Source organism: Tamandua tetradactyla, chromosome 1 (genome assembly GCF_023851605.1).
Source record: "Tamandua tetradactyla isolate mTamTet1 chromosome 1, mTamTet1.pri, whole genome shotgun sequence".
In the NCBI taxonomy this organism is placed as follows: domain Eukaryota; kingdom Metazoa; phylum Chordata; class Mammalia; order Pilosa; family Myrmecophagidae; genus Tamandua; species Tamandua tetradactyla.
This window is the reverse complement of record NC_135327.1, coordinates 194,342,730-194,367,128: the sequence shown is the minus strand read 5'-3', so window position 1 is coordinate 194,367,128 and position 24,399 is coordinate 194,342,730. Positions and strand designations below refer to the sequence as shown.

At 57.8% G+C, this 24,399-nt stretch overlaps 1 protein-coding gene across 1 annotated transcript in view; it reads right to left on the bottom strand.

Annotated features, from left to right (window-relative positions):
- The window catches only part of LOC143682278 (SCO-spondin-like), a 60,192-nt gene that overhangs the window by 28,796 nt on the left and 6,997 nt on the right, over positions 1–24,399 (bottom strand). Inside the window, exons 10-51 of the mRNA XM_077159102.1 lie at positions 24,183–24,335; positions 23,709–23,880; positions 23,257–23,497; positions 22,739–22,883; positions 21,367–21,484; positions 20,479–20,654; positions 20,168–20,395; positions 19,793–19,958; positions 19,288–19,522; positions 18,347–18,536; positions 18,108–18,202; positions 17,586–17,842; positions 17,089–17,223; positions 16,250–16,446; positions 15,946–16,073; positions 15,749–15,858; positions 15,224–15,373; positions 15,000–15,093; positions 14,742–14,911; positions 14,285–14,518; positions 13,880–14,107; positions 13,207–13,443; positions 12,547–12,675; positions 12,304–12,395; positions 11,982–12,213; positions 11,699–11,851; positions 11,414–11,551; positions 11,153–11,335; positions 10,847–10,997; positions 10,117–10,270; positions 9,908–9,962; positions 8,967–9,071; positions 8,428–8,646; positions 8,189–8,316; positions 6,768–6,909; positions 6,525–6,678; positions 5,919–5,991; positions 5,025–5,082; positions 3,592–3,768; positions 3,100–3,243; positions 1,102–1,272; positions 840–1,004 (exon numbers count right to left, since the gene is read on the bottom strand). Coding sequence (XP_077015217.1) covers positions 840–1,004; positions 1,102–1,272; positions 3,100–3,243; positions 3,592–3,768; positions 5,025–5,082; positions 5,919–5,991; positions 6,525–6,678; positions 6,768–6,909; positions 8,189–8,316; positions 8,428–8,646; positions 8,967–9,071; positions 9,908–9,962; positions 10,117–10,270; positions 10,847–10,997; positions 11,153–11,335; positions 11,414–11,551; positions 11,699–11,851; positions 11,982–12,213; positions 12,304–12,395; positions 12,547–12,675; positions 13,207–13,443; positions 13,880–14,107; positions 14,285–14,518; positions 14,742–14,911; positions 15,000–15,093; positions 15,224–15,373; positions 15,749–15,858; positions 15,946–16,073; positions 16,250–16,446; positions 17,089–17,223; positions 17,586–17,842; positions 18,108–18,202; positions 18,347–18,536; positions 19,288–19,522; positions 19,793–19,958; positions 20,168–20,395; positions 20,479–20,654; positions 21,367–21,484; positions 22,739–22,883; positions 23,257–23,497; positions 23,709–23,880; positions 24,183–24,335 — 6,682 coding nt within the window. The remainder of the gene's footprint in view (positions 1–839; positions 1,005–1,101; positions 1,273–3,099; positions 3,244–3,591; positions 3,769–5,024; positions 5,083–5,918; positions 5,992–6,524; positions 6,679–6,767; positions 6,910–8,188; positions 8,317–8,427; positions 8,647–8,966; positions 9,072–9,907; positions 9,963–10,116; positions 10,271–10,846; positions 10,998–11,152; positions 11,336–11,413; positions 11,552–11,698; positions 11,852–11,981; positions 12,214–12,303; positions 12,396–12,546; positions 12,676–13,206; positions 13,444–13,879; positions 14,108–14,284; positions 14,519–14,741; positions 14,912–14,999; positions 15,094–15,223; positions 15,374–15,748; positions 15,859–15,945; positions 16,074–16,249; positions 16,447–17,088; positions 17,224–17,585; positions 17,843–18,107; positions 18,203–18,346; positions 18,537–19,287; positions 19,523–19,792; positions 19,959–20,167; positions 20,396–20,478; positions 20,655–21,366; positions 21,485–22,738; positions 22,884–23,256; positions 23,498–23,708; positions 23,881–24,182; positions 24,336–24,399) is intronic.

Sequence of the window (24,399 nt, the reverse complement as noted above, 5' to 3'; positions counted from 1 at the left end):
ATCAGAGAGCAGGATGGGCAGAGCAGGGCAGGCCCCTGACAGCACAGGGACCCGCAAGGCAGCTTCAGGCAGCACTCCAGGAAACTCTGTAGTTTCCTCTTCTGTCCCCCAGGAAACCTCCCATAGGTGGGAAACTAGGGGAGCCAGGGGAAAGGTCCTTAGGTACACCCCAGGATAAAAGGCTCTGGTCCATTAGAAAAGGATCTGGGACTGTGGGGATCCTGGACAGCACGACTCCTGGTGGACATTGCCCCTGGTGGCAGAGGAACAGAAACAGGGTGACCAGATGCAGAGTTAGGTCAGATGTGGGGACCAGTGTGGGTTTCCCAGGGTGGGTAACCCCTCTCTTAAATGCACAGAAACAGGAATGGGGGACCCCTCCACTGGATTCACATAACAAAAGGGATACCAGGATGTGGAGCCCAGAAAAAAGCTGCTCAATCATTTAATTCCCGACATACAGTTTCAAATGCATCATCTCATTCAATCCTCATGAGCATCTTCTGAGGCAGGAATTACTGTTTATACACTTGAGGAACCTGAGACCAGAACGAGTGCATCCAGGGCCAAGGTAGGCTGGAAAGGAGGAGGCTGCAAGAGGAATGCATGTTTCCTGACCAGCCCTATGCTAGCATCTGGCTGTGACACGGATGAAGGCTGTCCTTCCAGGGTCACAGAAAGGCAGCCTGGACACTGGAGTCCTCACAGGAGAGCAGAGGGCATTCTCCTGAAGATCTAGGGTAGGAAGCGATCCCAGGGTTTCCACCCGAGGGGGTTCCAGTCCCCAGTTTCCTCTGGGTGCAAAGGCTTTTGTGAGGAGAGGCTGGGTGCCAGGTTACCTGGGCAGGCCTGCACGAAGCAGGGCTGGCTGCGGACACGGTCAGGTGGGCAGCTGCCTCCAGGCAGGGGAGGCCGCAGCAGCTCCTGGCGCTGGAAAGCGAGGCCCAGCCCACAGCTGCGGCTGCAGCTGCTCCAGTCAGACCAGGGAGCCAGCACGCAGTCCACTGCAGGGGGGTGGGATGAGGTCGGGGATCAGAGGGAGACCCAGGCAGAAGCAGGGCCCTTGGGGTACCCCCCACCTCTCCCTGTCCCAGCACCTACCGCAGCCATGCTCATCGGAGCCATCCTGGCAGTCAGGCCGCAGGTCGCAGCGCCGCCCGGCAGGAAGGCACTCCCCACTGCCACAGCTCAGCTGTCTTGGGGAGCAGATGGCTCGTGAGGCCAGCCACCCAGGTAGGGCCATCGTGGGCACAGTGAAGGGCTCTGTGCTTCCTGCCCACGAGGCAAGGAGGAAAAGGGAGTCGCTTAAGTTATTCCTGGCTCAATGCTAAACTGAGCCCCTTCAGCCTCAGGCCAAGAGGGGAGTAGAGCTTGCTGGTGGGAGGCCCTGTGTCTTCCCCTCCATGACATGCCTCCAGCAGACGGCTCCGAGCTTAGGCATCCCTCCGCTTGCGTGTGTGAGATCACAGGTTCCTCTGGTCTACATGGCCTCTCACACAGTCTTTCTACATGTCAACGGTTCACATCAGAGAGAGGCCAGAGCATCAGGAAGAGCAGTGTATCCCATGGTACTCTCTTCCCAAAGGGGATTCCCTGGGGTGGCTCCTCCTCTGATGGGCCAACACTTGATTTCTCTTCTTCTTATCGGAAGACATTATGCCATGGGCTTTGAACGTAGTATTCTACTGCAAGCACGATGGATGAATGGATGGATGGATGGGTGGTGGGTGGATGGGTGGATGGGTGGATGGGTGGGTGGGTGGTGGGTGGATGGGTGGTGGGTGGATGGGTGGATGGGTGGATGGGTGGTGGGTGGTGGGTGGTGGGTGGATGGGTGGATGGGTGGATGGGTGGTGGGTGGATGGGTAGGGGTGGGTGGTGGGTGGATGGGTGGATGGGTAGGGGTGGGTGGATGGGTGGATGGGTAGGGGTGGGTGGATGGGTGGATGGGTGGTGGGTGGATGGGTGGATGGGTAGGTGGGTGGATGGGTGGATGGGTGGGTGGGTGGATGGGTAGGGGTGGGTGGATGGGTGGATGGGTGGATGGGTAGGGGTGGGTGGTGGGTGGATGGGTGGATGGGTGGTGGGTGGATGGGTAGGGGTGGGTGGTGGGTGGATGGGTAGGGGTGGGTGGATGGGTGGATGGGTGGTGGGTGGATGGGTGGTGGGTGGATGGGTGGATGGGTGGATGGGTAGGGGTGGGTGGATGGGTGGATGGGTGGGTGGATGGGTGGATGGGTGGGTGGGTGGATGGGTGGTGGGTGGATGGGTGGATGGGTAGGGGTGGGTGGATGGGTGGTGGGTGGATGGGTGGATGGGTGGATGGGTGGGTGGGTGGGTGGGTGGGTGGATGGGTGGTGGGTGGTGGGTAGATGGGTGGGTGGGTGGATGGGTGATGGGTGGTGGGTGGATGGGTGGTGGGTAGATGGGTGGATGGGTGAGTCTCTCCAAGGTCAGGCAGGTATTATAAAACAGGCTTGGATCCAAGGCTTCTCCCATCCCCCCTCTTCACCATCTCCCCCAAACACACACACACTCCTTGTTGCTTTTACTCTATCAGTTTCTCTTCACTTCCAGCCACCCCAAGCCTCTCCCAGTCATATATCCACAAAGACAGGTTCAAGTCCTAACCTTCAGTCCTGCGGATATGAATTTATTTCTAAATGGGATGTTCAAAGATCCTATTAGTTAAGGTGAAGCCAAGCTGAATCAGGGCAGACATCATTCCTATATGACTGGAGACCTTATAAGCAGAGGAATTTGGAACAGGAGGAGGTGGAGGGAGGCAAATGGCCATGTGACAGAGGCAGAGACAGAGTTATGGATTGCTGGCAAGCGACCATCAGGATGCTACAGACTTTGGAAAAAGCATAATCTTGCCAACACCTTGATTCTGGACTTCTGGTCTCCAGAACTGTGAGACAAGAAATCCTTGGTGTTTAAGCTCTGGTGAACAAGACACAAGCCTTTCCCCTAAAACCTAGAAATGGGAGCTGGGACTTTCCCAAACCCAAAACCCTCCTCCCATCACCACAGTTATCAGACAATACCATGCAGTCACCAGACAATGCAGGGCCCCCTCCAGGGTCCCATGCTTACCGCAGTGCCGCTCATCAGAGCCATCCAGACAGTCCTCCTGCCTGTCGCACAGCTGCTCCTGCTTCACGCAGCCCAGCACCGCACAGGGTACCTGGCCTGGGCTGCACAGCACCGGTGCGAAGGGTCCGGGGGGGACACTCTGGCCTGTGGGCACCACACAGTCAGCTGACTGAGGCCCCCAGCTGGCCCCCTTTCTTCTCTCCCTGAGTCACTCCTCCCACCCCCCAACCTCACCTCCTCCTGACATCTGATGGGCCCCAACTTCCTTCCTCTCTTAAGATAATTAAAAAATAATGATCTGTGTTGCGAGGCCTGGGGCCTAGATCTGGTCCTCTACCTATAACTTGACCTTGAGTTGTGTGGCCTTGAGCAAAGCAACTAACCTCCCAGGGCCTCAGTTCCTTGTCTGTAACGAGAATGGGTGCTGCACCCCTCACAGGGTAATCACTGGGATGGAGCAGGGTTTGCTGGTGTAAGGCCACAAAATCTCACCTGTGGGGACTGTTGGCATCAAGGAGTGCAGGGGGAGCATCGTCACAGCAGCCATTCCTGGTTGCGGGGACCTCACCCCAGGCTGGGATGTAGGGGTGGTAATCATTGTTTGCACAGACTCCCCAAAACTCGGGTGAGGAGCCTTGGAGGCTGGGACAGGACTCATTGGCTCCCTCCCTGTGGGTGGAGGAGTCAGAGAGTGAGGCCTTCCCAGCTCTTTTCCCATGAGAGAAAGCCAACACAGTTCCACTAGATGATATCCCAAGCTTCTGGGGGGTACAGGGTAAAGGACAGATATCCCAGGCTGCACCCCATCTTCCAAGGGGGCTTCAGATAAAAAAGGGATTAGAACTCTGTGGTCCATGGAGTACAAAGTAGATTTTAGATGAAAGTAGAATAGCTTAGTTTTGATCTAAAATTTGGATTCTACTCTCCAGAAGACAATATGGCAGCTTTCAAGTTCACACCCACTGCAACAAAATATTTAGTAAGAAGGAGAGCAGACGTTACTTAAACACAGCAGAAAAAGGAGCAAACACTACCAGAGACTCATGGTAAGTCCATTGCTACACTGTTCAGAGAAACTTGTTTTGAGTTTCCTGGCAGCCAAAGTGAAAAGGGTTATGAAATTCTCAATTTCGGTAAGAGATTCCCTTCAAAGACAGCTTTTTTCTAAAACCAGACTTTGAGCAAGATTAGCATTCAACACACTGGTCTATATGTTAAGGCCCTAAGGACAAGTTAGCTGCTTTTCGCAAAGGACACAGACCCACGGTCCACTCCAGCCTCCTGAGTACCTTTCATCGACATAGGAAGGGACCACAGAGCTTACCTAAGAGAGCTCCTCATATCACAGATGAGGAACCTGAGGCACAGGCAGGTGGTGGACATAACCAACATCTCACGGGGAGAAAGAGCCAGGACTCAGACCCAGCTGCCCTGACCCCCCACCCGCACTCCAACAAATACACACAGGGCTCCTTCCCTTCCTCATGGCCGTCCCTCTATGAAGACCACTCTTCTTGGGGCTAAGATGCAGGTGATGATTAGGTGGTCTTGGGGAGGCCAGCACACAACCAGGCAGGGAGTGGCAGGTCACCCCTGAGCACATTTAGAGACAACACTGCTCCCAGGAAACACTTAAGAGGTCCCTGGTTGCATTTAAGAGAGAGGTGCCTGGTTGCATGGATGTCTGAGCAGGGAGGGTACAGGCTAGGGCTGGACAGCACTCCACAGCCATGCGCCTCCCCATACTGGAAATCCATATGTGTCCAAGGTAACCAGTGTCTCCCACCCTGACTCCCCTCCTCTCTCTCATGTAATGGGGAGACTGGGACCAGAGCTTACACCTCTGAGATGCAACTACCCCTTGCTCTGAAAGGACAGGCAGGAGCAGGGGGCTTGAGGAGGAGGCCTGGAGTTTGTGCACATACCTGTGGGGGATGTGGGTGACCCGTGCCCAGGATGCCAAGGTTCCATCTCTGCCAGACCCTGCAGAGGGAGAAGGCTCAGCCCCCCAGCCTTCCCTGAGCCCTGGGGGCAGCTCCCTGCATGTGCCCCTGTTCAAGAATCAGCCTCTCCTTTCCATCAAGAATGCACAGGTGTTTCCTGGGTGCACAGTACCCCACTCCCCTTCTCCTCCTCCTCCCATATTCTGTTGTCTCTGTTCCAAAGCTCAGGGCAGAGCCAGGGAGTGGAGCCCAATCCCTCTGGGCTCTGCACCCACAGGCACTGACCCACCGCCCCCAGAGAGCTCAGGCCCCTGTTGTCACTGTCCCCCTGGGTTGGGACCCCCTTCAGCTCTTGCCTCCCAAACTCCCATCTCCCCTCCCCCATGCACACACACATGCACACACCTGCAAACGCATGCATGTGTGCCTGAGCCTTGTGTTCATTCTCCCTTCTGGGCCCTTGACCAGGCTGTTCCCAGTGGGAAATGCCCCAGCCCCTCTCCTCCACTTTACAAACATCCTCCAAGCCTAGTCATCCCTCATCCAGTCCCCTCTGGGGACTCCAGGCTACAGTGCTCTTCCCAGCTCTGAGTGTCTGATATGTCAGTGTCTGCGGGCATCACCTCACTGCCAGGGGCCAAGGTCTCTCTTGCCTCCCAAACTCCTCCAGGCAGGCGCTCTGCCCTGTGCTTCTCAGCTCCTCCATTCATCTCTCGGGCCTCCAGCCCCCACTAGCTGGCCCGAGAAGGCTGGATGAAATGCCGACTGAATGTGTGAGGGGGAGGACTGAAGGGGGCTGCAGCTGAGCTGGTGAAGCAATGGGACTCCCTCAACTGCCCTTCACAGCTCACCCCACACGCACAGCTTCTCACTTACCTCTCTGGGCTGGGAGACCAGCTCTCCAGGCTGGGTGGATGTGAGGGCCAGGATCCTGGCTGTGGAATATACCCTGGAAGAAAAATAACCAAGGGACTTCCGTAGCTCTCCAAACTTCAGACTCTCCACCTCCAACGCCAGGTAGGAAGGTCAGTGTTCTTTGAGCTGGGCCGTGTGGGCTTGTACTGGGCCTGGGGCCTCCAGGGAGGGCACTGGCCACTAAAGCCAGACAGAGGACATGGATGAACAGCGGTTCTCAAACTTCCACCTGCCTCCGATTCACTTGGAGGGCTTGTTAAAGCAGATGGCTGTGTCCCACCTCCACAGTTCCTGATCCAGGGTGGGGCCTGAGATTGTGCATTTCTGACAAGTTCCAGGCGCTGCTGCTGGTGGTCTGAGGGCCACACCATGAGAGCCACAGAACGGTGGACTCTATGGCACAGAATCCTGGGATTCCGTGGTGGGAAGGGGCTCTAAAGGCACCCAGCGGCTCCTCCCCACTGTGCAGGCACCTCAGGGGTGAAGGCAGTGCGGGGCTCCTCCCACAGTGCTCCCCTCCATAGGCAAAGCCAAAGAGTGTGAGCTGGGCAGCCATGCCACCCTTACCTGCCAGCGCCAGTGGGCAGAGGCACGCAGCCCTCTTCATCAGAGCCATCCTCACAGTCTTGGACGCCATCACAGGAGGCCCCCCTCGGGGCACACTCACCGCTGGCACAGCGGGGCCCAAACCCCGGGCATGGGGTGGCTGTCAGCGGGGACACTGTGGGGGCCATCGCTGAGGGCTCCCTGCCCATCCCCTCCCTTACCACCCCCCCACCTCCCTCCAGCTCCGTCCCGCCCTGCAGGTACCTGGCCTGCAGCCCAGCAGCTCCACCCGCAGGAAGATGCTGTGCTGGAAGTCCCGGGGCTGGACCCGGACGAGTTGCGCCTGTACCATCTGATCGAAGGGCCGTACTGCGGGGGTCGAGTCGTCCCAGTTCCCTCGGAAAAGCTGCAGGCACAGGGCCGCCTGCTCACAGGGCTGCATGCTGCTCTTTGAGTCCTGAGTCCTGCCTCTTGCTTACGCTGTCACCATGACCTTGACCAGAGTGCCCTCCTCCACCCTCCGCCAAGCCACGTCCCCCAACTTCCATGCCTTCGGGACAGTTGCCATCTGGGGCACTTCAGGCTGTGGGGAGTTCTGCCCAAGGGCCGTGTCCCCAGAGCCTGGCCCATAGCAGGTGTTCCTTCAATATTTCAGAGCAAACATATGGCGCTTCCCAATGCTGGTCTCTCCTGTGCAAGCAGGGGTTGGGCCCTGGGCTTCTCTCCACATGGAGGCCCTCGATGAACTTGATACCATTCCATCCTGTCTTCCTCCGCAGCTGCTAGAGCTTCCCACTGACTGCCCTGCGTCTGAGCAATGCCCCACTTGACAGTGGCCTCCATTAGCCTTCACAGGACACAGTCCCTGCTACCACCAGGGGTTCAACGAGCATCTAAAGCAGAGAACGGCCCTCTTGGCAGACTGATGGGAAGGTCCTTGGGGACTGTGCTGGTTTGAAAGGAAGTATGCCCCCTAAGAAAAGCCATATTTTAATATAAATCTCATTTCTTAAAGGTAGAATAATCCCTATTCAATACTGTACATTTGAAACTGTAATGAGATCATCTCCCTGGTTGATGTGATTTAGTTAAGAATGGTTGTTAAACTGGATTAGGGGGTGACATGTCTCCACCCATTTGAGTGGGTCTTGGTTAGTTTCTGAAGTCCCATAAAAGAGGAAACACTTTGGAGAATGAGAGATTCAGAGAGGGCAGAGAATGCTGCAGCACCACGAAGCAGAGAGTCCACCAGCCAGTGACCTTTGGAGATGAAGAAGGAAAATGCCTCCTGGGGAGCTTCATGAAACAGGAAGCCAGGAGAGAAAGCTAGCAGATGACGCCGTATTTGCCATGTGCCCTTCCAGCTGAGAGAGAAGCCCTGACTGTTTGCCATGTGCCATCTCACTTGAGAGAGAAACCCTGAACTTCATCGGCCTTCTTGAACCAGGGTATCTTTCCCTGGATGCCTTTGATTGGACATGACTATAGACTTGTTGTAATGGGGACATTTTCTCGGCCTTAGAACTGTAAACTAGCAACTCATTAAATCACCCCTTTTAAAAGCCATTCCGTTTCTGGTATATTGCATTCCGGCAGCTAGCAAACTAGAACAGGGACATATACTTGTGGGATCCACAAAGTGGCCTGATGTGTCACTAATCCTGGCACCTCATGCCAGATGGTACCTTTGGTGGGGGCAGGATGCCAGGCAGGACTTCACGATAGTCATGCCAGTGTAGACCGTCACTGCTGAACTGGAGTGAGAAGCTGGTGACATAGGCATCCAAGGAACCAGCCCCCTGCACGATGATGCCTGAAGAGGAGCCAGGGCAAGGGCAGGGGTCAGAGCACAAGAAGCAGTCCCCTGTCCCCAGTCCACCATCACTGTCCCCTCCTCCAGTCCTCACCCCAAACCCACACTGACCAGTGAGGTTCCTGGGCTGTAGCAGATCCAGTTGCAGGTAGGGAGGTCGGTTGTGCAGTTCAGCATATGCCTCTTCCCCAGGGCTCCAGCCCTGAGGGCCAGGCCCCTTGGTGGGAGGTCCCAGGAGGGCAGCCCAAGCTGGGTACTCCAGCTGCTGGGATGATGCACGTAGGCTCTCCTTGGGGAGCCCTGCCAGGCCCAGGGGTGAATAGCAGGGGTCTGGGTGCAGAAAAGGGAGAGGGGCTGGAGTGTGGAGAGGACGGAGGGGACAGAAGCCTGCCAGGGACACAGTTAGGAAGCCACAGAAGTAGCTGGAGGATTGGAAGGCCCCAACAGTTGACCTTGGTCCAGGACAAAAGAATGATCCAGTGAGGGCAGAGTTGGGGGAAGCACCTTAAGACAGGGGATGACTTCCATATCCTTAGGATAACCACCCTCCCAGTAAAAAATGAAGAATGAATCCCAGCTGTCCAGCTTCTCCTCCCAGGCCTGGCAACCTCTGAGCAATCTCCCCCCACTCCACAGCACATGGCCCTTACCTCCTGGTGGAGGCAGATGGTAGGTAACCAGAGGGGGTCCAATCCGGGAACTGGGGGCTGGAGCAGGGGCGGGAGTAGCCATGGGAAGGACTGTCTGGTTCTCTCCTGATTGGGGAGACTCAGGGGTCAGGAGACAGTGACCACGAGATGGGCTCATCTCCCTACTTCTTGGAGCACCTTTCTCCCGTGACTTCCCAACGAATAATCTCTGAGCCAGGAAAGGCCCTTCCTGCCCTGGTGTGAGTTGGGATTTTCCACTTTCATTGCATATTTAGAGAATAAAAAGCAAAATTGCCAGTCTGGATTCACTCCTGGGACAGAACTGAGCAGTTGCAATTCTTAATCCAGGGCTGTTGCTACCAGTCAGGCTGTCTTTGAGCATTAGAAAATGACAGCCTCTGATGGAAGCCACCCTGTGCACATGATTTAGAGGAAGGGATGCCAGCAGGGCTCTGCTTGTCCCCTCAGTCAGCTATTGTGTGCCACGGATACTCCCAACAACTGTATTTGTTCGCTCTGTCCTAACCTCAGTCGAGAGAGATGAGGTGAAGAAATTGTGGCCTGTGGGTGCACTATTAGGATAAGGAACCTGGGGGAGGGGGTGATTTTTGAGCCTTGTTTCATTTATAACTCAGTTTCTAAGTTCAGCTGCTTTTGAAAAAGTCTGACTTTGTCTTGGCCGCTCTGAGGAAGCATCTCAGTCCGGTCCTGCAGAAGAGGTTGCCCTTGAGGGTGGGGGAGCCAGAAACCCAGGAAGGTACAGGGGAGCCAAACAGAGAGCAAGGCCAAAGACCTCTGGTGAGCAGAGATGCCCCTCCCACCTAGAGGGCTCCCCTGAGTCTGGGGCATCCAGCCACCCCATGACCTCCCACTCCTGGCCCTTTTTCAGAGTCCCCATCCTCCTCCCCTTTGGGTCCTCTGCCATCCCCTAGACCACTCACCGGGCAGGGCACAGTGGCAACATGATTCTTCTATTCCCTCCACCAGGACCCAGCCCTGTGGGGACACAGGAGTCAGCTTGGATATACTGAGCCCAACCACCTGCTGTCCCTCGGGTCCACCCCATCAGCCTCCTCCAACCAGGGCCTCCAAACACTGTCCCTCCCCAACCCCAGAATCTGCCCATCCTCCATCCCCCCCACCTCCTCACCTGGGGGCAGCTGCCCAGCGGGCAGTAGGGGGCGCAGTGCACTGTGTGGTTGTGCAGACACTGGCACACTTCACAGGTGCCCCGGCGCCAGCGTTCCCCCACTCGGTGGGCCTGGCCCTGCTGCTCACAGCTCTCACACGGCTCTGTCTGGCACCTGGGAAGGAGATGGTAGGGAAAGTAGGCTCTGGCCTGGCGGAAAATCCCAGACCAATTGGGACATTCAGTCACCCTGTAGTCCACCACACCTCTGCACCTGAGAAAGTGCAAATGGCTCCAAAATGGGCATGGAGGCAGTTTGTACAAACATCCTCAGCTGGTCTAATCAACCCCAGAGGGACCTGGGCAGGCGGACACTACTATGTCCTCCCACAAGCATTGCCATAGGGACATCCAGAAGACATGGGTGCAAACCAGAGGGACCATACCTGCCCCTCAATTTGTCAATATAGGCATTCATGGGCTCCCTCTATCCTCCTATTGGGCCAGGAGGACATAAAACTGAAGGAAAAGGTTGGGGATCTCCAAAGATGTGCTGGGCCTGGGGTTTAGGTCGGTAGGGCACTAGAGAGAGCAGCCCCTAATTTGAGGTAGCAGGTGCATGTGAAAGCACCTAGCCTGGTAAGGGACACACAGGAAGCTTCCTAAATGGGATCAGGCAGTGAGTTCTTAGGGCAGGAATGGGGCACAGGGTCCCGGTGCCAGCAGGCTCCTGGGGGTAGGAGCGACGTACCTTCGGGCCTTGCGGTAGATGCCCCTACACTGGCGACCTTGGCTGGAAGGGCGGGGGTTGTTGGGGCTCCGGAAGGACCACTGAATGCTCTGACTCTCGCAGGGGCCCAGACACTCAGCCCAGGGGGACCAAGATGACCAGCCGCAGTTCACTGACGGAAAGCCAAGAGTCAGAGGGTGGGGTCTTTAGGGTGGGAGATGCTCAGAGTCAGGGCTGATGGGCCCAGAGGTGGGGTGCCCAGTGAGGTGCTCTGAGGCGTGGGGATGGGAAGGACCACGAGGGAAGGGCCAAGAGCAGGGGTCTCACCAGCGCAGTCTGGGTTGGGCCGGCAGCGCCGCGGTCGCCCATCTTGGCAAATGCAGAGCTGGCAGTTGGCCTTGATGCGTTGCCCAGGCCAGTAGCGGGCACCATCCACCAGGCAGGGGCACTGCCGGGGCCACACACACTGCCCCTCACTGCCCAGCACCTGCCCTTCTGGGCACCAGCAGCCTAGGGAAGGCCCAGGGTGAGGCATCCAGCCCAGAGAGCTCAGCCTCTACAGTACTCCCTGGGCCCAAGCCCCCTCACCTGGGATGCAGGGCTGGTCAGGTGGGCACATGGCCCGGCTAGAGATGTCATCGCAGGTGAGAGGGCAGGGGGCACAGGGCCGGAACACCAGCTCCCCAGAGCAGGTGGCATTGAAGCAGCCATCCTGGGGGCAAGGCTCTAGGAGAAAGTGGGAACCGGGAGTCTGGGTGCAGGTGGGGTCCACAGCAGAGAACCCCCATGAAGAGCAGCCTCCCCACAGCCGGTCCCCTCTCCCCCTCCCCTATGCATGCCCTCTTCCCAGCCCTTCCCTCTGTGAGCGCTCACTGGTCTGGCGGGTGCCATGAGGGTCCCCGGACAGCACAGCACAGCTCCGGCCCCCATTCTGGGGTGGGTGGCACTGCCGCTGCCGTGACCTGGTGCCCCCACACGGCTCAGAGCATGAAGACCAGGGAGACCAGAAGCTCCATTCACCATCCACTGTGAGGAAGAGGAGCAGGGCAGGCCAAGAGAGCACAATGAGGTAGAGCCTACCAGCCTTTTCTCTGCCCTCCTCTTTCCAGTCCCCTCCTGTTTGCTGCCCCCTCCCATGGTGCCCTGGCCCCCTCACCTGGGCAGGCCACAGTGAAGCAGACCTGAGACTGGCGCTCGGGGCCCTGGCAGTGCTGCAGCACTGGGAGACCAGCCGAGGAGCAGCGGCGGCTCCTGCCCTGGACCCCAGGCCCGCAGGTCCGGCTGCATGCCCCCCACGTGCTCCAAGAACCCCAGGTCCCACAGCCCTGCTCTTCTGGGGAGGCCCCTGTCCCCCCTGCCAATTCACAGTCAGGCTTCCCGTCACATACCTGTGGAGGGGAACGGGGTCAGGGCTCCGTCCACACCGGGAGGCACAAGGGCCCCGCCCACTCCACCAGCCACCTCCCCCCAACCCTCACCAGCTGGAAACTGATGCAGATGCCACCAGGGCAGGAGTATTCTGGGCAGGGAAGCCCAGTCCTGTTGGGGCCTCCTGGGGCTGGCAGCCCCTCTAGGAGGAAGAGGAGAGAAAAGCAGTCAGACCAGGAGCGAGCGGCATAGGCTCTGCCACAGGACAGACACCCCCTCTTCAGCCCACCCTCAGACCATTTCCTGGGCCCACCCCTGATTGGGCCTTCGTCAGGGGAACATATTGTCCGTACCACAGCCCAGCTCATCTTCGCCCTCAGGACAATCTGAGATCCCATCACAGAGCTGTTGAGGGTTCAGGCACAGCCGAACAGCTGAACCACAGGGAAAGAGGCCAGGGCACGGGGGCAGCTGGGTGGAGCCTGGGGGCACAATAGGAAGTGTCCTACTGTGTTCCTTGGCCCCCGGGGGCAGAGGGGCTGGCAGGGGGTACACAAAGGCCCTGGAGGGGACCTGCACCTGGCTCACAGACACCTTTGGGTGGGGCCCAGGGGTCCAAGAGGCATAGGCTGGTATGTGGGGGAGGATTTGAGGCCAAGGGGGAGGAGGAGAGGACATTAAGGATTGGGAAGGGGCCACCTAAGTGTGGGTGGAGAGAAGCAGCTACTGCCCACTTTCTCCTCTCTTCTTGCCCAAATGCGGCACAGGAAAGCCAAAAGCCCCCTTTGTCTTTCCCTTGTGCTTGGATGGGACAAGAAAAGTTTTCAAAGGGAACGTCATAAAAACATCATTGGACCAGAAAACCAGCTCAGACTTTGACACTCCCAGACCCAAATCACTCTAGCTCGCTGGTCCACCGTGGGGAGAGAAGTGCTTGAGGACGGGGTGGGGCGTCCAGCCTCCTTGGTGCGCACGTCAGGGCTCCACCCGCGGGGTGGCGTGCGGACTCTCACCGCAGGCGTCGGGGCCCTCGTCCGAGCCGTCGGGGCACTGCGGCACCCCGTCGCACAGCTGTCGGTGCGGCACGCAGCGCGGGCCGTGGGCGCAGGGCTCATGATGCGGCGCGCAAGGCCGGCCGCAATCGCGCTCGTCGCTGCCATCGGCGCAGTCCTCTTCGTCGTCGCAGCGCCAGCCCCGCGGGGTGCACTCGCCGCTGCCGCAGGGAAACTCGAACCGGCCGCAGGACGGCGCTGCGGCAGGCACCGGGCTTTAGACGCTCCATCGGGGGTCACGGGGCCTCTGCTAGGCTGTTCTCACCTTTGCATCTCCGAGGCCATCTCCGCTCCCCACTCTAGGCCCCTCCTGCCCCTTACCTGAGCTCACAGTCTTCCCGCCAGCCTCCTTACCCTGCCTTCAGTCTCCTCCCCAAGTCCAATCATTCCTGCATTTTGGTGCCCTATTGATTTTCCAAACACTCTCCCTCCTCCAGGAATTTCCATGAGACTCCCCAGAGCTTGGAGCTCTCCTTTTAATCCTGTTCAAGCACCCTCTGCTCGTTTTGGTGTCTTTGGGGTTGTCCCCATCCTAGAGCACCTGCCCCGGAACATGTCCCTCTCCCCCTGCTCTCCAGCCTCGGGCCTCAAGCTTCAGCTTTCTCACTGCACTCACTCCCTCCTGGGTACTCACCAGGGCTGACGCTGGCCCCAGCAGATGGTGTAGTCTCCGGGGAGCCAGTAGAGGGGCCAGGCAAGGTGCCAGCGGGGGGAGTGGGCAGAGAGGGGAAGGGGCAGTGCCCAGGCCCCTCATCTGCACCATCTGGGCAGTCCCAGACTCCGTCACACAGCTGGACGACGTCCACGCAGGTGTCGTCCACACAGGACACTTCCCCGGGGGCGCAGTTCGCATCACCTGCAGCTGGACAAAGGAGGAGCTGGTCCCAGGGCCTTGCTCCTTATCCTTGTTGTTTGGGGTGTCCACTTACCCCATTCACACACTCAAGGGTGCCGAACCTCCGGCAGAGCAGCGCGAATGGGGGCTAGCAGAGGAGGGGAGGCAGACATGGGGAGGGCTTGGAGGAGATGGGCCACACACCCAGACAGGACTCCTCGTCAGCGGCGTCTGGACAGTGGGGATGGCCGTCGCACAGCAGGGCTGGGGGCAGGCAGCGCCCATCAGCACAGGCCAGCGATCCCTGGGGGCAGGGGCAGTCCTGCTCATCTGTTCCATCGTCACAGTCGTCCTGCCCATCACAGCGCAGGCTCAAGGGCAGGCAGTGGCCGGGGCTGCAAGAGATCTGCCCATCCCCACAGTCTGGGGTGGGACAGCCTGGCCCGGGGCAAGCAGGAGGCTCAGGACACTGATGAAGGGTCCCAAAGAAGCTCCAGCCCTTGATAAAACATTGTTTTATCCCACCCTCATCCCCACTGGTCATGTCTCTTGGCAACAGGGGCTGCAGCTTAGGCGTCACCCTAGGGACATGTGCTTCAGTGGCACGTAGAAAGGTAGACCTCATCACCCATTGCTGCCACACTCAGGTGAAAACACTCACCCTCCTCATCTGAGCCATCACCACAGTCATCCTGGTTGTCACAAAGCCACTCGTGGGGCACACATTGCCCACTCTCCTGGCACGGGACCTCTCCTTCTGCACAGCCAGGTACCAGCTCCTCACAGTGGGCACCACCAGCTCCACAATGCCACTGGCTTTCCTGGCACGTGCTGAGCACATGGTGTCCTGGGATCAGCCATAACATTGGACTTGGCCAGCCCAGAGAGGCATAGGGCTCCCCTTGAGATCTCCACTTACCAGTTCCCACAATCCTTCTGCAACACAGCCCCTGGCTGGAAGAAGTTGCCCTCCCACTCACAGGGGCAGGAAGTAGGCTCCACGCAGACTCCACCTGAGACAACAGAGAAAGGGTCAGAGCCAAAAGGGCGCAGTGGCTCTAGCTCCAACCCAGTCACCCATGACCTTATGACCCTTCCCCAGCCCTAGTGGTCCCCTCCCTTCTGCCGATTCTGACTACACACCGTGCAGCAGCGTCCCCTCGGGGCAGAAGCAGCCCTCCACACAGGCAATGGCCTGGCAGGGCCAGCCGGGCTCAGGACCATGATCATGGCAGGTGGGGGGACATGTGGGGCCACAGGCCTCATACAGCTGGCCCCCTTCACACTGTAGGGCTGGGTGGAGAGGAGAGAGGTGTGAGGGCATCAGGCTGCACAAGCTGGCACAAGGTGAGGTCATGGCAATAGGGGATGGAGGGCACAGGGGTGCCTGGGGTCCACATTTGCTGAAACTCTTCCAAGGCTCTTTGTAACATGTAAATTCTACTAGGGTGGCAATTTTTGCGTGTTTTGCTCATCTAGAAGTTGTCCAGCACTTTTTTTTTGGTCAATTCTTTGGGATTTTCTATTAGACAATCATATCATAAGTACTCAGTAAATATCCTCTGTTGGACAAATAAATAGCTGACTAACAAGGTGGAGATGCATCTTTTAAAAAGCCAAGCCCGGGATAGGACTGAGTGGTGGGGAGCAAGAGCAGGGCACACTCACGGCAGAGCTCCTGGCTGCGCCAGCGCAGATGATGGCCGTGTCGGGCACACTCGTCTGCATAGGTGGCGATGGCTGAGCAGAGACACTCACAGTCACCTCCAGAATCACAGCTGTAGGGGGGAAGGTTTAGCTCCAGAACTTCCCTCCGCCACCTCATACCCTCCCCCAGCCCCAGCCCGGGCGCTGCCCCTCCTCACCCGCAGGCATCATACACACACCACTCGTAGTGCTGCTGGGGGGGCACGTCTGCATGGCACGGGGCAAACAGCAGCTGCAGCAGTACCCCACAGCGTGCCCGAGCCCAGCCTGCCCGATGGGCGTTCACCTGCAGGGCAGAGCTGTCTCCAGCACCTGTGGGCCAGCTGGACACCCTCCCTTCCTCTCCCCTCCAGGATCTGCAACCACCCCCAGCTTTTACAGCTCGTTCCCCCAGCCTCCCTACCCTTCTGCCCCCCCCCCCCCAACATGCTGCTGATTTGGACCTGCTCCCCCGAGTCTCACAGTGCAGGGATGGGGCTGGTCTCCTGGTTCGGGGCAGAGGGGACGGAGGCGCCAGGAGTGGGCAGCCAGCTCAGCGGTGGGCTCCAGGACTCCCTGGCGGTTCCTCAAGTCATTACTGGCATCTCCATCAAAGTCTCCACACAGCCCAGATACACGGCCACGGAACTGGGGTGACAGCTGCACAAGCACCCGGGTGCCTGGGGCAGAGAGGGCAGCCAGAAGTGCAGAGGGCAGCCAGTTGGCATTACGGCAGAGGCAGCTCTGTGGTCTGCTCGGCTACTCCTTCCCGTGTGTGTGTGTGTGTGTGTGTGTGTGTGTGTGTGTGTGTGTGTGTGGTGTGGGGGCGTGGATATGTTGGTTTCCCTCATTTTCTCAGTAATTCTAAAATACCACTTGCTTGTACTTGGGTGGTGGGATGTTGGATTTATTTTCATTTCTCCTTTCTAAAATGTGATATTTTCTTAATGTTTCTTGGTGAGCAGGTATTGCTTTCTCAATGAATAAAAACATTTACAATTATACAAAGATAATTTGGGATCTCCAGCCATTCGTATGGGTTGCAAGGACAGGTGGAAAAGCTCTGAGCTGGGAGGGGCAGAGAGGCAAGCAGGCAGAGAGGAAGGGTCAGAGTTCAGGACCCCGGCCTTGCTGTCAGAGTGGGAAATCTCGGGAGAGAAGGAACCCAGCCCCTAGGTTAGAGTTACGACCTCCATGTTAGCACTGAGGAAGGCTAGGAGCGGAGAAAGTCAGGTGTCAGGAGAAAGCGGTGAGGGCCTGAGTTCAATCCCAGGGTGCTAAAGCAGGGTGTGGGTCAGTGGGGTCAGGGTTGGGGGCCTGACCTCCATCCCAGAGCAGGGCGAGGCCCAAGCGGGTCGTGAGCATCAGGAAGAGGCCAGCCCGGCGCAGGCTCAGCCCTGGACCTGTGTAAACCTTGGGGGGTGTTACGCTCACCCCATTCACCGTCACTGCCCTGCCTAGGAGGAAGAGGAGGAAGAGGCATCAGGGCTCAGCCTGGGGGTGAATGAGGTTCCCAGATCCCCATGAATATCTCCCAGCCTCCTCTCCCACTTTTTCTTTTTTTGCTTTTCAGCTACATAACCCTCGCGAGTTTACTAGATCTCTCTGGGACTTGATTTATTGGAGTGTCCCAAAATAATGATTCCCAACCAAGAGAAGAGACACCACCTCCACCATACTGATGGGTAAACCAGCCGTGTGCAGGGCTGGCCTCCAGTGAGGAGACTGCAGGGATCCCAGGCCTTGGCTACGCGTGCAGAGCTGCAACACCAAGCTGGTCGTGCCCCTTCCCTAGTCCATCTTCCAGAATCTCAGTCACCTCTAAGCATGTGAACGACAGTGCTCTCCAGCCGCAGGGTCAGTGCCTTGGTGCAGGTGAGGCCGCTTGCCCCACATGGCAGGTTCTGGGCAGAGACTGTGAATCGGCCACCGGCCTCTCGCACCAGCAGATATTCGCAGGCCCCAGGGAAGGTCAGCGCCAGCCCATCAAATGTCACATAGTGGGGCGCACCCGATGCCTGGCACCGTCCGCTGCACCTCTGCCCTGTGCATTGCCACCGCCGGCCCTGGCACACACTGTGGGCAAGTGGAGTAGGGGAAACAGTCACTGAGGCCAGAGGCTGCCAGAATCGAATGCAGAGGATGGAGCCAGTCTAGGCTCCAAGCAATTACAGACCCTAGCTTGGAGGGACCCTGGAAGGTTCCCATTGCCCAGGTCATTGTGGAGACCCTATCCCACCCCCACTCCAATGTTTTCCACGGAAAATGTGGGACTTAAGACGAATGACGTTTTGGGAGCCAAGGGTCATGAGGTCAAAAAGTTACAGGGTTGCAGGCATACCAAATGTTGCAGTCCTCCTGGATAGTAGCATTTGGCGGGTACCACTGTCCACTGTGACGGCAGGGACAGAGCTCGGGGGGCACACAGCGCTCATCCTGGGCAGAGGTCAGGGACAAAGGGACACCTTGGCAGGACTGTCAGACAGCCCACCCAGCGTTTCTGACAGCTAGAGGATCGGGGCCTTGCCCTGGTTTAGGAAGGCTGCTCTGACACCCCAGGCAGCCCCTTTCCAGACTCACCAGCAGCACAGAGCCTGGGGGACAGACACAGCTGCTGGTGCTGCCCTTGGGGCAGGAGTGGTTGGCGCTGGGGCTGTCACAGGTGAGGAGGCAGGCACCAGGGACATAGACAAGCTCGCCCGGGCAGAAGGTCTTCTGTGGGGGGCAGTGGCGAGCAGTGCAGTTCCAGAGGCCCCTTTCCTCACAGATGCTGCCAGAGGTTGAAAGGTGGGTAAGAACCAGGCCCAAACATGGATAAACCTCCACACTCCTGGTCTGATCTGGTGCGCGCCTCAAGAACCCAGGCTTTGGGGACTGAAGTGTCCAGATTCCAAACATTGAGTGGAAATCCAACCTTGACTCTGGAGACCTAAGCCTCTCACTTCCTGTCCCAGTTGCAAGCACAGGAAGCTGGGTTATTTCCAGCGCCCTGACACACCTAGAATGGGCATGGTCACCTCTCCTACCCCAGCTCCAATGGGGCAGTTCTCAGGGCTCTGGGAATTAACAATCTCACTTCCAGCCCAGGCAGGAAAAGGATTTCACTAAAGCCCTCAACCACCCCAGGCCCTGCCTCCATAGGTCATAACTTCCCTTTACTTTTTCTAAACTCTTGGAAGAGCGTCAGGACAACATTCAACAGGAATTCAGGATTTAGGTCCTAGTCTTTCTTCAGTAACAACCTGCGTCGTTCAGCAAGTCACTTAGCCTTTCTAAGACTCTGTTTCCTCATCTGTAAAATGGGACAATTCTACTTCTTACTTTACTAGTTTATTTATAAGTATGAAGCAAAAGCAAATAAGATGATTAACTGAAAGTGCTTCATTGACCCTAGAGTGCTCTACAGCTGCGGGGAAGTGTTTAAGGCTCTGTCATCCCCAACGCTCAGACTATAACCCACAGCGTTACACAGCACAGCCCCTCTCACACTCCACCTCTTCACCCCAATTTCATTCCCTCACCAGTGATTGCAGTCCTTCGTGGTGGCACTGCCAGGGGCATAGCGACGGGCTCCAAGCTGGCAGGGGCACAAACTGGGGGGCACGCACTGGCCTTCGGGGTCCCATAGCAGCCCCGGGGGGCAATTACACCCAGCCACGCAGCCCCCCAGATCCTCGCAGTCTTCCGGCTCCCCACAGTTTCGACCGCAAGCTGGGGCACACTCCTGATACTCCTGGCCATGAGGGCACATGACAGCTGGGCAGGGGAGCACAGGCAGTTGAGCGGCAGAACCACTGCCAGCTCTGCCCACTCCCCACTGGGCTCCACACCCCCTACCCTTCCATAGGAATCTGCCAAGGTCAGCGGATCCTCCTGAGACTTCCCTCCACCTCCCCTCACCTCCCTGTGCCCGGACACCTGGCCCTCTGCAGAATTCTTGGATTCCTTTGAGATACTGCTAGAAGCAGGCTGGGAGAGGGAAATGAGGAGGAGGCTGAGAGGGAGGCTAGGCGGGACAGCACTCACGGCAGAGGGTCCGGTTCCTCCAACGCTGTGGGGCATCCTCCTGGGCACAGTGGCGTGCATAGGCAGAGAGCACGGGGCACAGGCAGTCCTTGTCAGGGGCACAGCTACACACGGCTGCCAAACAGCGCAGCTGGTATGGCTCCCTTTCCACCAGTCCATGGCATGCCTTTGCAAGAGAATAGGGAAATGGGTTAGCTCCTCTTCCACGAATTCCCCCTTCTCTCTGATCCCTCTGTCAGTCAGCATCCCAATTAGCAACCCCAGCCACGACATGGGCCTTGGCATTTAATCTCTTTTAATTCTCACAATCACCCCGGAGGTGCACAGGACAGGTATTATTTTACAGATATAGCAGGAGCACCCCAACCTGGCTACCTGAAAGGCTGAGCCATGCAGGACAGCACAGGCTGCCTCGGCGAAAATGCGGCGCTGGGTGTGAGTGCTACAAGGGGAAAGCAGGGCACTGTCCCCCGGGGGACACCTTCCCTCGCCTGCCACCTGGAACTTGCTAGCAAAGGCAGAAATGCTGGTCTCCACGTCACCCTCAGGCGTTAGGAAGTCGTCTTGCTGGTTCCAGGTGAAGGTGCCGCACAGACCCCGCACCTGAGTCACAGAAATGGGGATGGGACAATCAAATGTGGTCCCACCACGGCCTGGTCCGCCACCCACATACCTCCCTGGCATACCTGGTGGGCATAGCTTGGGTCCAGGGTGATGTAGGCGGCAGGGTCCGAAACTCCCCAGAGGACATGGGCCCCGGGCCAGCGCAGCAGCAGAAAGGTGGAGGAGGCTCGGAAGACACCGAGGCCCCTAGCGCCAACCCAGGGCAATCCCACATCTTGCCCGTCCACCAGTACAGCTCCTGGAATACGGGAATAGGGGGCCTGTGGTGGGGCAGCCCCAGGCCAGGAGAGGCTGGGCCAGTGGGCATGAGGAAGAGAGCATGCCCCAGGGCTGAGGCTGCAGGAAGGAAGACCCCTGGGTGGGAGGCAGGAGTGCGGGTGTCAGGCTGGGCTGTGGACTGAGCTGGAGGAACTGGAGTGATGCCCGAGGGGCCAACAGTCCAGCTGAGCCCCCGCACAGCTCAAAGACTGCCCTCGGCATACTGTCTTTTGCCTCTTCTCTCCCTCTGTAGTCAGTGAGCAGGAGGAGCTGGGCAAAGAGATGCAGGAGCAGACCCAGGGAGGAAAAGAGAATTGGAGGGCTACTGAACTGGCTCACGGCAGAGCTGAGAGGGAGCCTGCCTGGCTGTCTGGCTCCGGCCAGGCTGTGAGACTCTTAGCACCTCCCATAACTGTCAGCTCTACATACTTTCTCTGAAAATAAAGGCAGAAAACACCTATAGGGGAAATCTCCACAGAACTGAATGGGAAAAATTGAGGCAGTGAGTTCTGTTTGCAGGAGCCTGGGGAGGGGGAGGGGGTCAACTCAGAAATCACAGGGCAATGTGAATGGAACAAGGTTGGCAGTGCCTGAGCCTGCAAGCAGAGGATTGGGGATGGATGGCTTCCTGGACGGTGATGGCAGTCGTAGTAGGAGCTAGTAGGTACCCCAAGAATGCAAAACTGAGGTACCTGAGTCCCTGAGCTGGATGTGAGTCTCTCCCAGGGAGACAGAGATGGCATGAAGGCAGCTTCCAGTGTCGCAGGCCCCATGCTCTAGCGCAATCAGCAGCTGCCCCTTCACGTAGTCCTGAGGCAGATGGCAAGGAATGCAGGGGTGTGGGGGAGAACCTTGGGTTCCAAGCCTTCTCTGCAGACCACCAGCTCACACCTGGGAGGCAGCTCCCACCCAACACATGTGCTGACCACCTCTTAGCCAGCCAGACTCTTATGAGGTAAGAGAGCTTAACCTTCTCCAACTGTGGGTCCATGTGGATGTGTATGCATTTGCATGCATGAAGAGGTATAGGCAGACCCAGGTGGCTGTGTACATGCATATGTGTATGCATGTCTGTGTCTGTGCATGTGTGCAGAAGTGTGTATATGTCTGTGGGTGTGGTGGCTGCCCCTTTCCTCTCCATCCATATGTGTATTCACGTATATGTGCATCTGTGCATACACATATGGCAAGTCTGTGCACGTTCCTGGGTTGGTCTCATATGTGCATGCCTCTTTGTATCTATATGTGTAAGCAAGTTGTGAGTGTCCGTACATGTGTATCAGTGTGCATGCACGTCTTTGTGTACTGCCGTGTGCTCATCATGCACTGTGTGTGTGTGTGTGTTTGCATCTTTGGACATGTATGCTGGGGAGAGATGGCTACCCTTTTTCTTTCCTATGGACATGACTTCAGCCTCTCTTAGTACTCCCTGATTTTCTCACCCTATCATTACTGTTGAAAGGAGGGGGTACAGATAATGGAGGGAGAAGTGGTCCAAGAGTTAGATGGAGAGACCACTGATGAGGCTGCAGAGAGAGTAGCAAAGAACGTGATCTGGGCCTGGACTTGACAAGTTACTTAATTATATTGGGGGGGAGGGGATGAAGTGGGAGGAGGATCCTTTATTTCTCCTGGGTTGTTTCCAGTGAAACAGTATATGGCATGCCCAGCCTGCTCATTGGTGTCAAAGAACTTTTGTTTTGTGCCCCCTGGGTGGGTGGCAATGGCTGAGGTGCTGTCCTGGGAGGACCTCAGGAAAGAGGTGAGAACTCAGAGGGGAAGCACAGGGCATCTGTGGCAGCCATCCTCTCTCCAGAGCTGGTTCTCTTGGCTTTTCCTTGGATGTCTATATTTTTTGAGGGAGATGCATGGTCCGGGAATCAAACCCGGATCTCCTGCATGAAAGGCGAGCATTCTGCCACTGAGCCACCCGTGTACCCTGTGTTTTTTGACCTAGTAGTTTCCTTACATGAAACTACTACACCCACAGCACCCCTTACGAGGTCCCTGCCCTGGCAAACACCCCCTCCCCGCCGCCACATCCAGAGTTCGTCTGCTGCCCACCTGCACTAGGTTGTAGCGGCAACCTTGGTTGCCCCGGAAGGAGAAACTCCGCCCATCCAAGGTCAGGTAATGCCCATCCCCACCCACAGCACACTCAGCAGGGCACGGTGCCTGGGTGCAGTGCCAGCGGCCGTCCTGGCACACGCTGTGGAGCACATGGGGGAGGCAGATTGAGCTCTGGCATCAGCAGTACCCCCAGAGAGGCAGGAGCACAGCCTGAGACAGCTGGCCGCACCCCCAACCCCGCAACACCCCACTGCTTCCCCCTCTACCAATTCCATGTCGAAGGGTCAGGGGTCACCTAGCAGAGGTCACTGGCAGGGTCTTTAAGCAGGTTCACCAGCTGTGCTATGAGAAGTCAGAGGCCACTTGCGAGGGAGGCCCCAGAAAGGGGTGAAATAAAGAAGGCTGGATAATGGGGAGAGACAGGTTGCCCAAGACAGCCTCAGGGGAGGGACTGGAGGGGACCATGTGGACCTCGGACCCAAGGGAAAGACAAGCAAAGCCTGAGGACCCACCACGGGTTGCACAGCTGGTACACTGTGGCGCCAGGGGCGTGGCGTTGGCGTCGGTGGTAGCAGGGGCAGCGGGCAGCTGGCACACAGAGGGTGCCATCCCAGTAGAGGCCCGGTGGGCATGCACAGCCACTCACACACTCTTCCCCGCAGGACCCCTCCCCACCTTCACCCACTGCCGAGCAGCTAGGCGGGCAGGACGATACGCAGTCAGAGTACAGCTGGCCCCCGAGGCACAGGCGCTCTGCAGGCACAGGAATGGCGGGGAGGCCTGAGAGCTCCCCTCCCACCACAGCCCACGGCCCCCAACCGGGCACAGCCTTGCAAGAGGCCAAGGGAGCCTGCGGGGAAGGGTCCCCTGGGTGGCTATGCCCTATCGTGCTCTGGACCAGCTCCCGTCAATTCCATGGGGCAGGGCGTGGGAATGGGGAAAGAGGGGCAGTTGCGAGCCGTACCGCAGAAGCCAGGCTTCCTCCAGTGAACATAGATGTGCTGCCTGGCACAGTCCTGGACGTAGTTGGCGAAGGTGGCACACACGGCCTCCTGCCGAACCCCTCGCCCACTGCCTGCCATCGCCCCCACACAGTAGGCAAAGAGACAAGCCTCATGGTACTCAGTGGGGGGAACCTGGAAGAGAAACAACAGCCACTTCAAACCAGCACTTTCTCCACACCCACAGAACCTCCTATCTGCACCCCTTGCTTCCATGATGCTATGAAAATTAGAGCTGAAAGGGACCTTGGAGAGTATTAGCCATCTCATTTTCCAGAGATGACTGAGGACCAGAGACGGGGAGTGACTTGATTGATGTCACAAAGTAATCTATTCAAATCCAGGTCTCATCTCTCAATTCAATTGGTACCTCTCTAGCACCCATCCTCCTGCCTGCCCCTCTGGCTCCAGACACCACCTCTGCTCCCCACCTGTACCTGGGCATGGCATTCCCTGAATGGACCATCCAGCAGCTGATGACACATGTCCTGGGCTTCAGCCCGCAGCTGGCCAGCCTCTGTGCCTGTCTCGGTGCCCTCAGGGGGTTCCTCACAGGCCCGAGCCGCCTCCACTGCATCTGGACACCCCAGCTGGGGTAGTTGGAGTCAGGCACCAAGGGGGCAGAGATGAGGGGTACTAACCAGGGCACCAAGG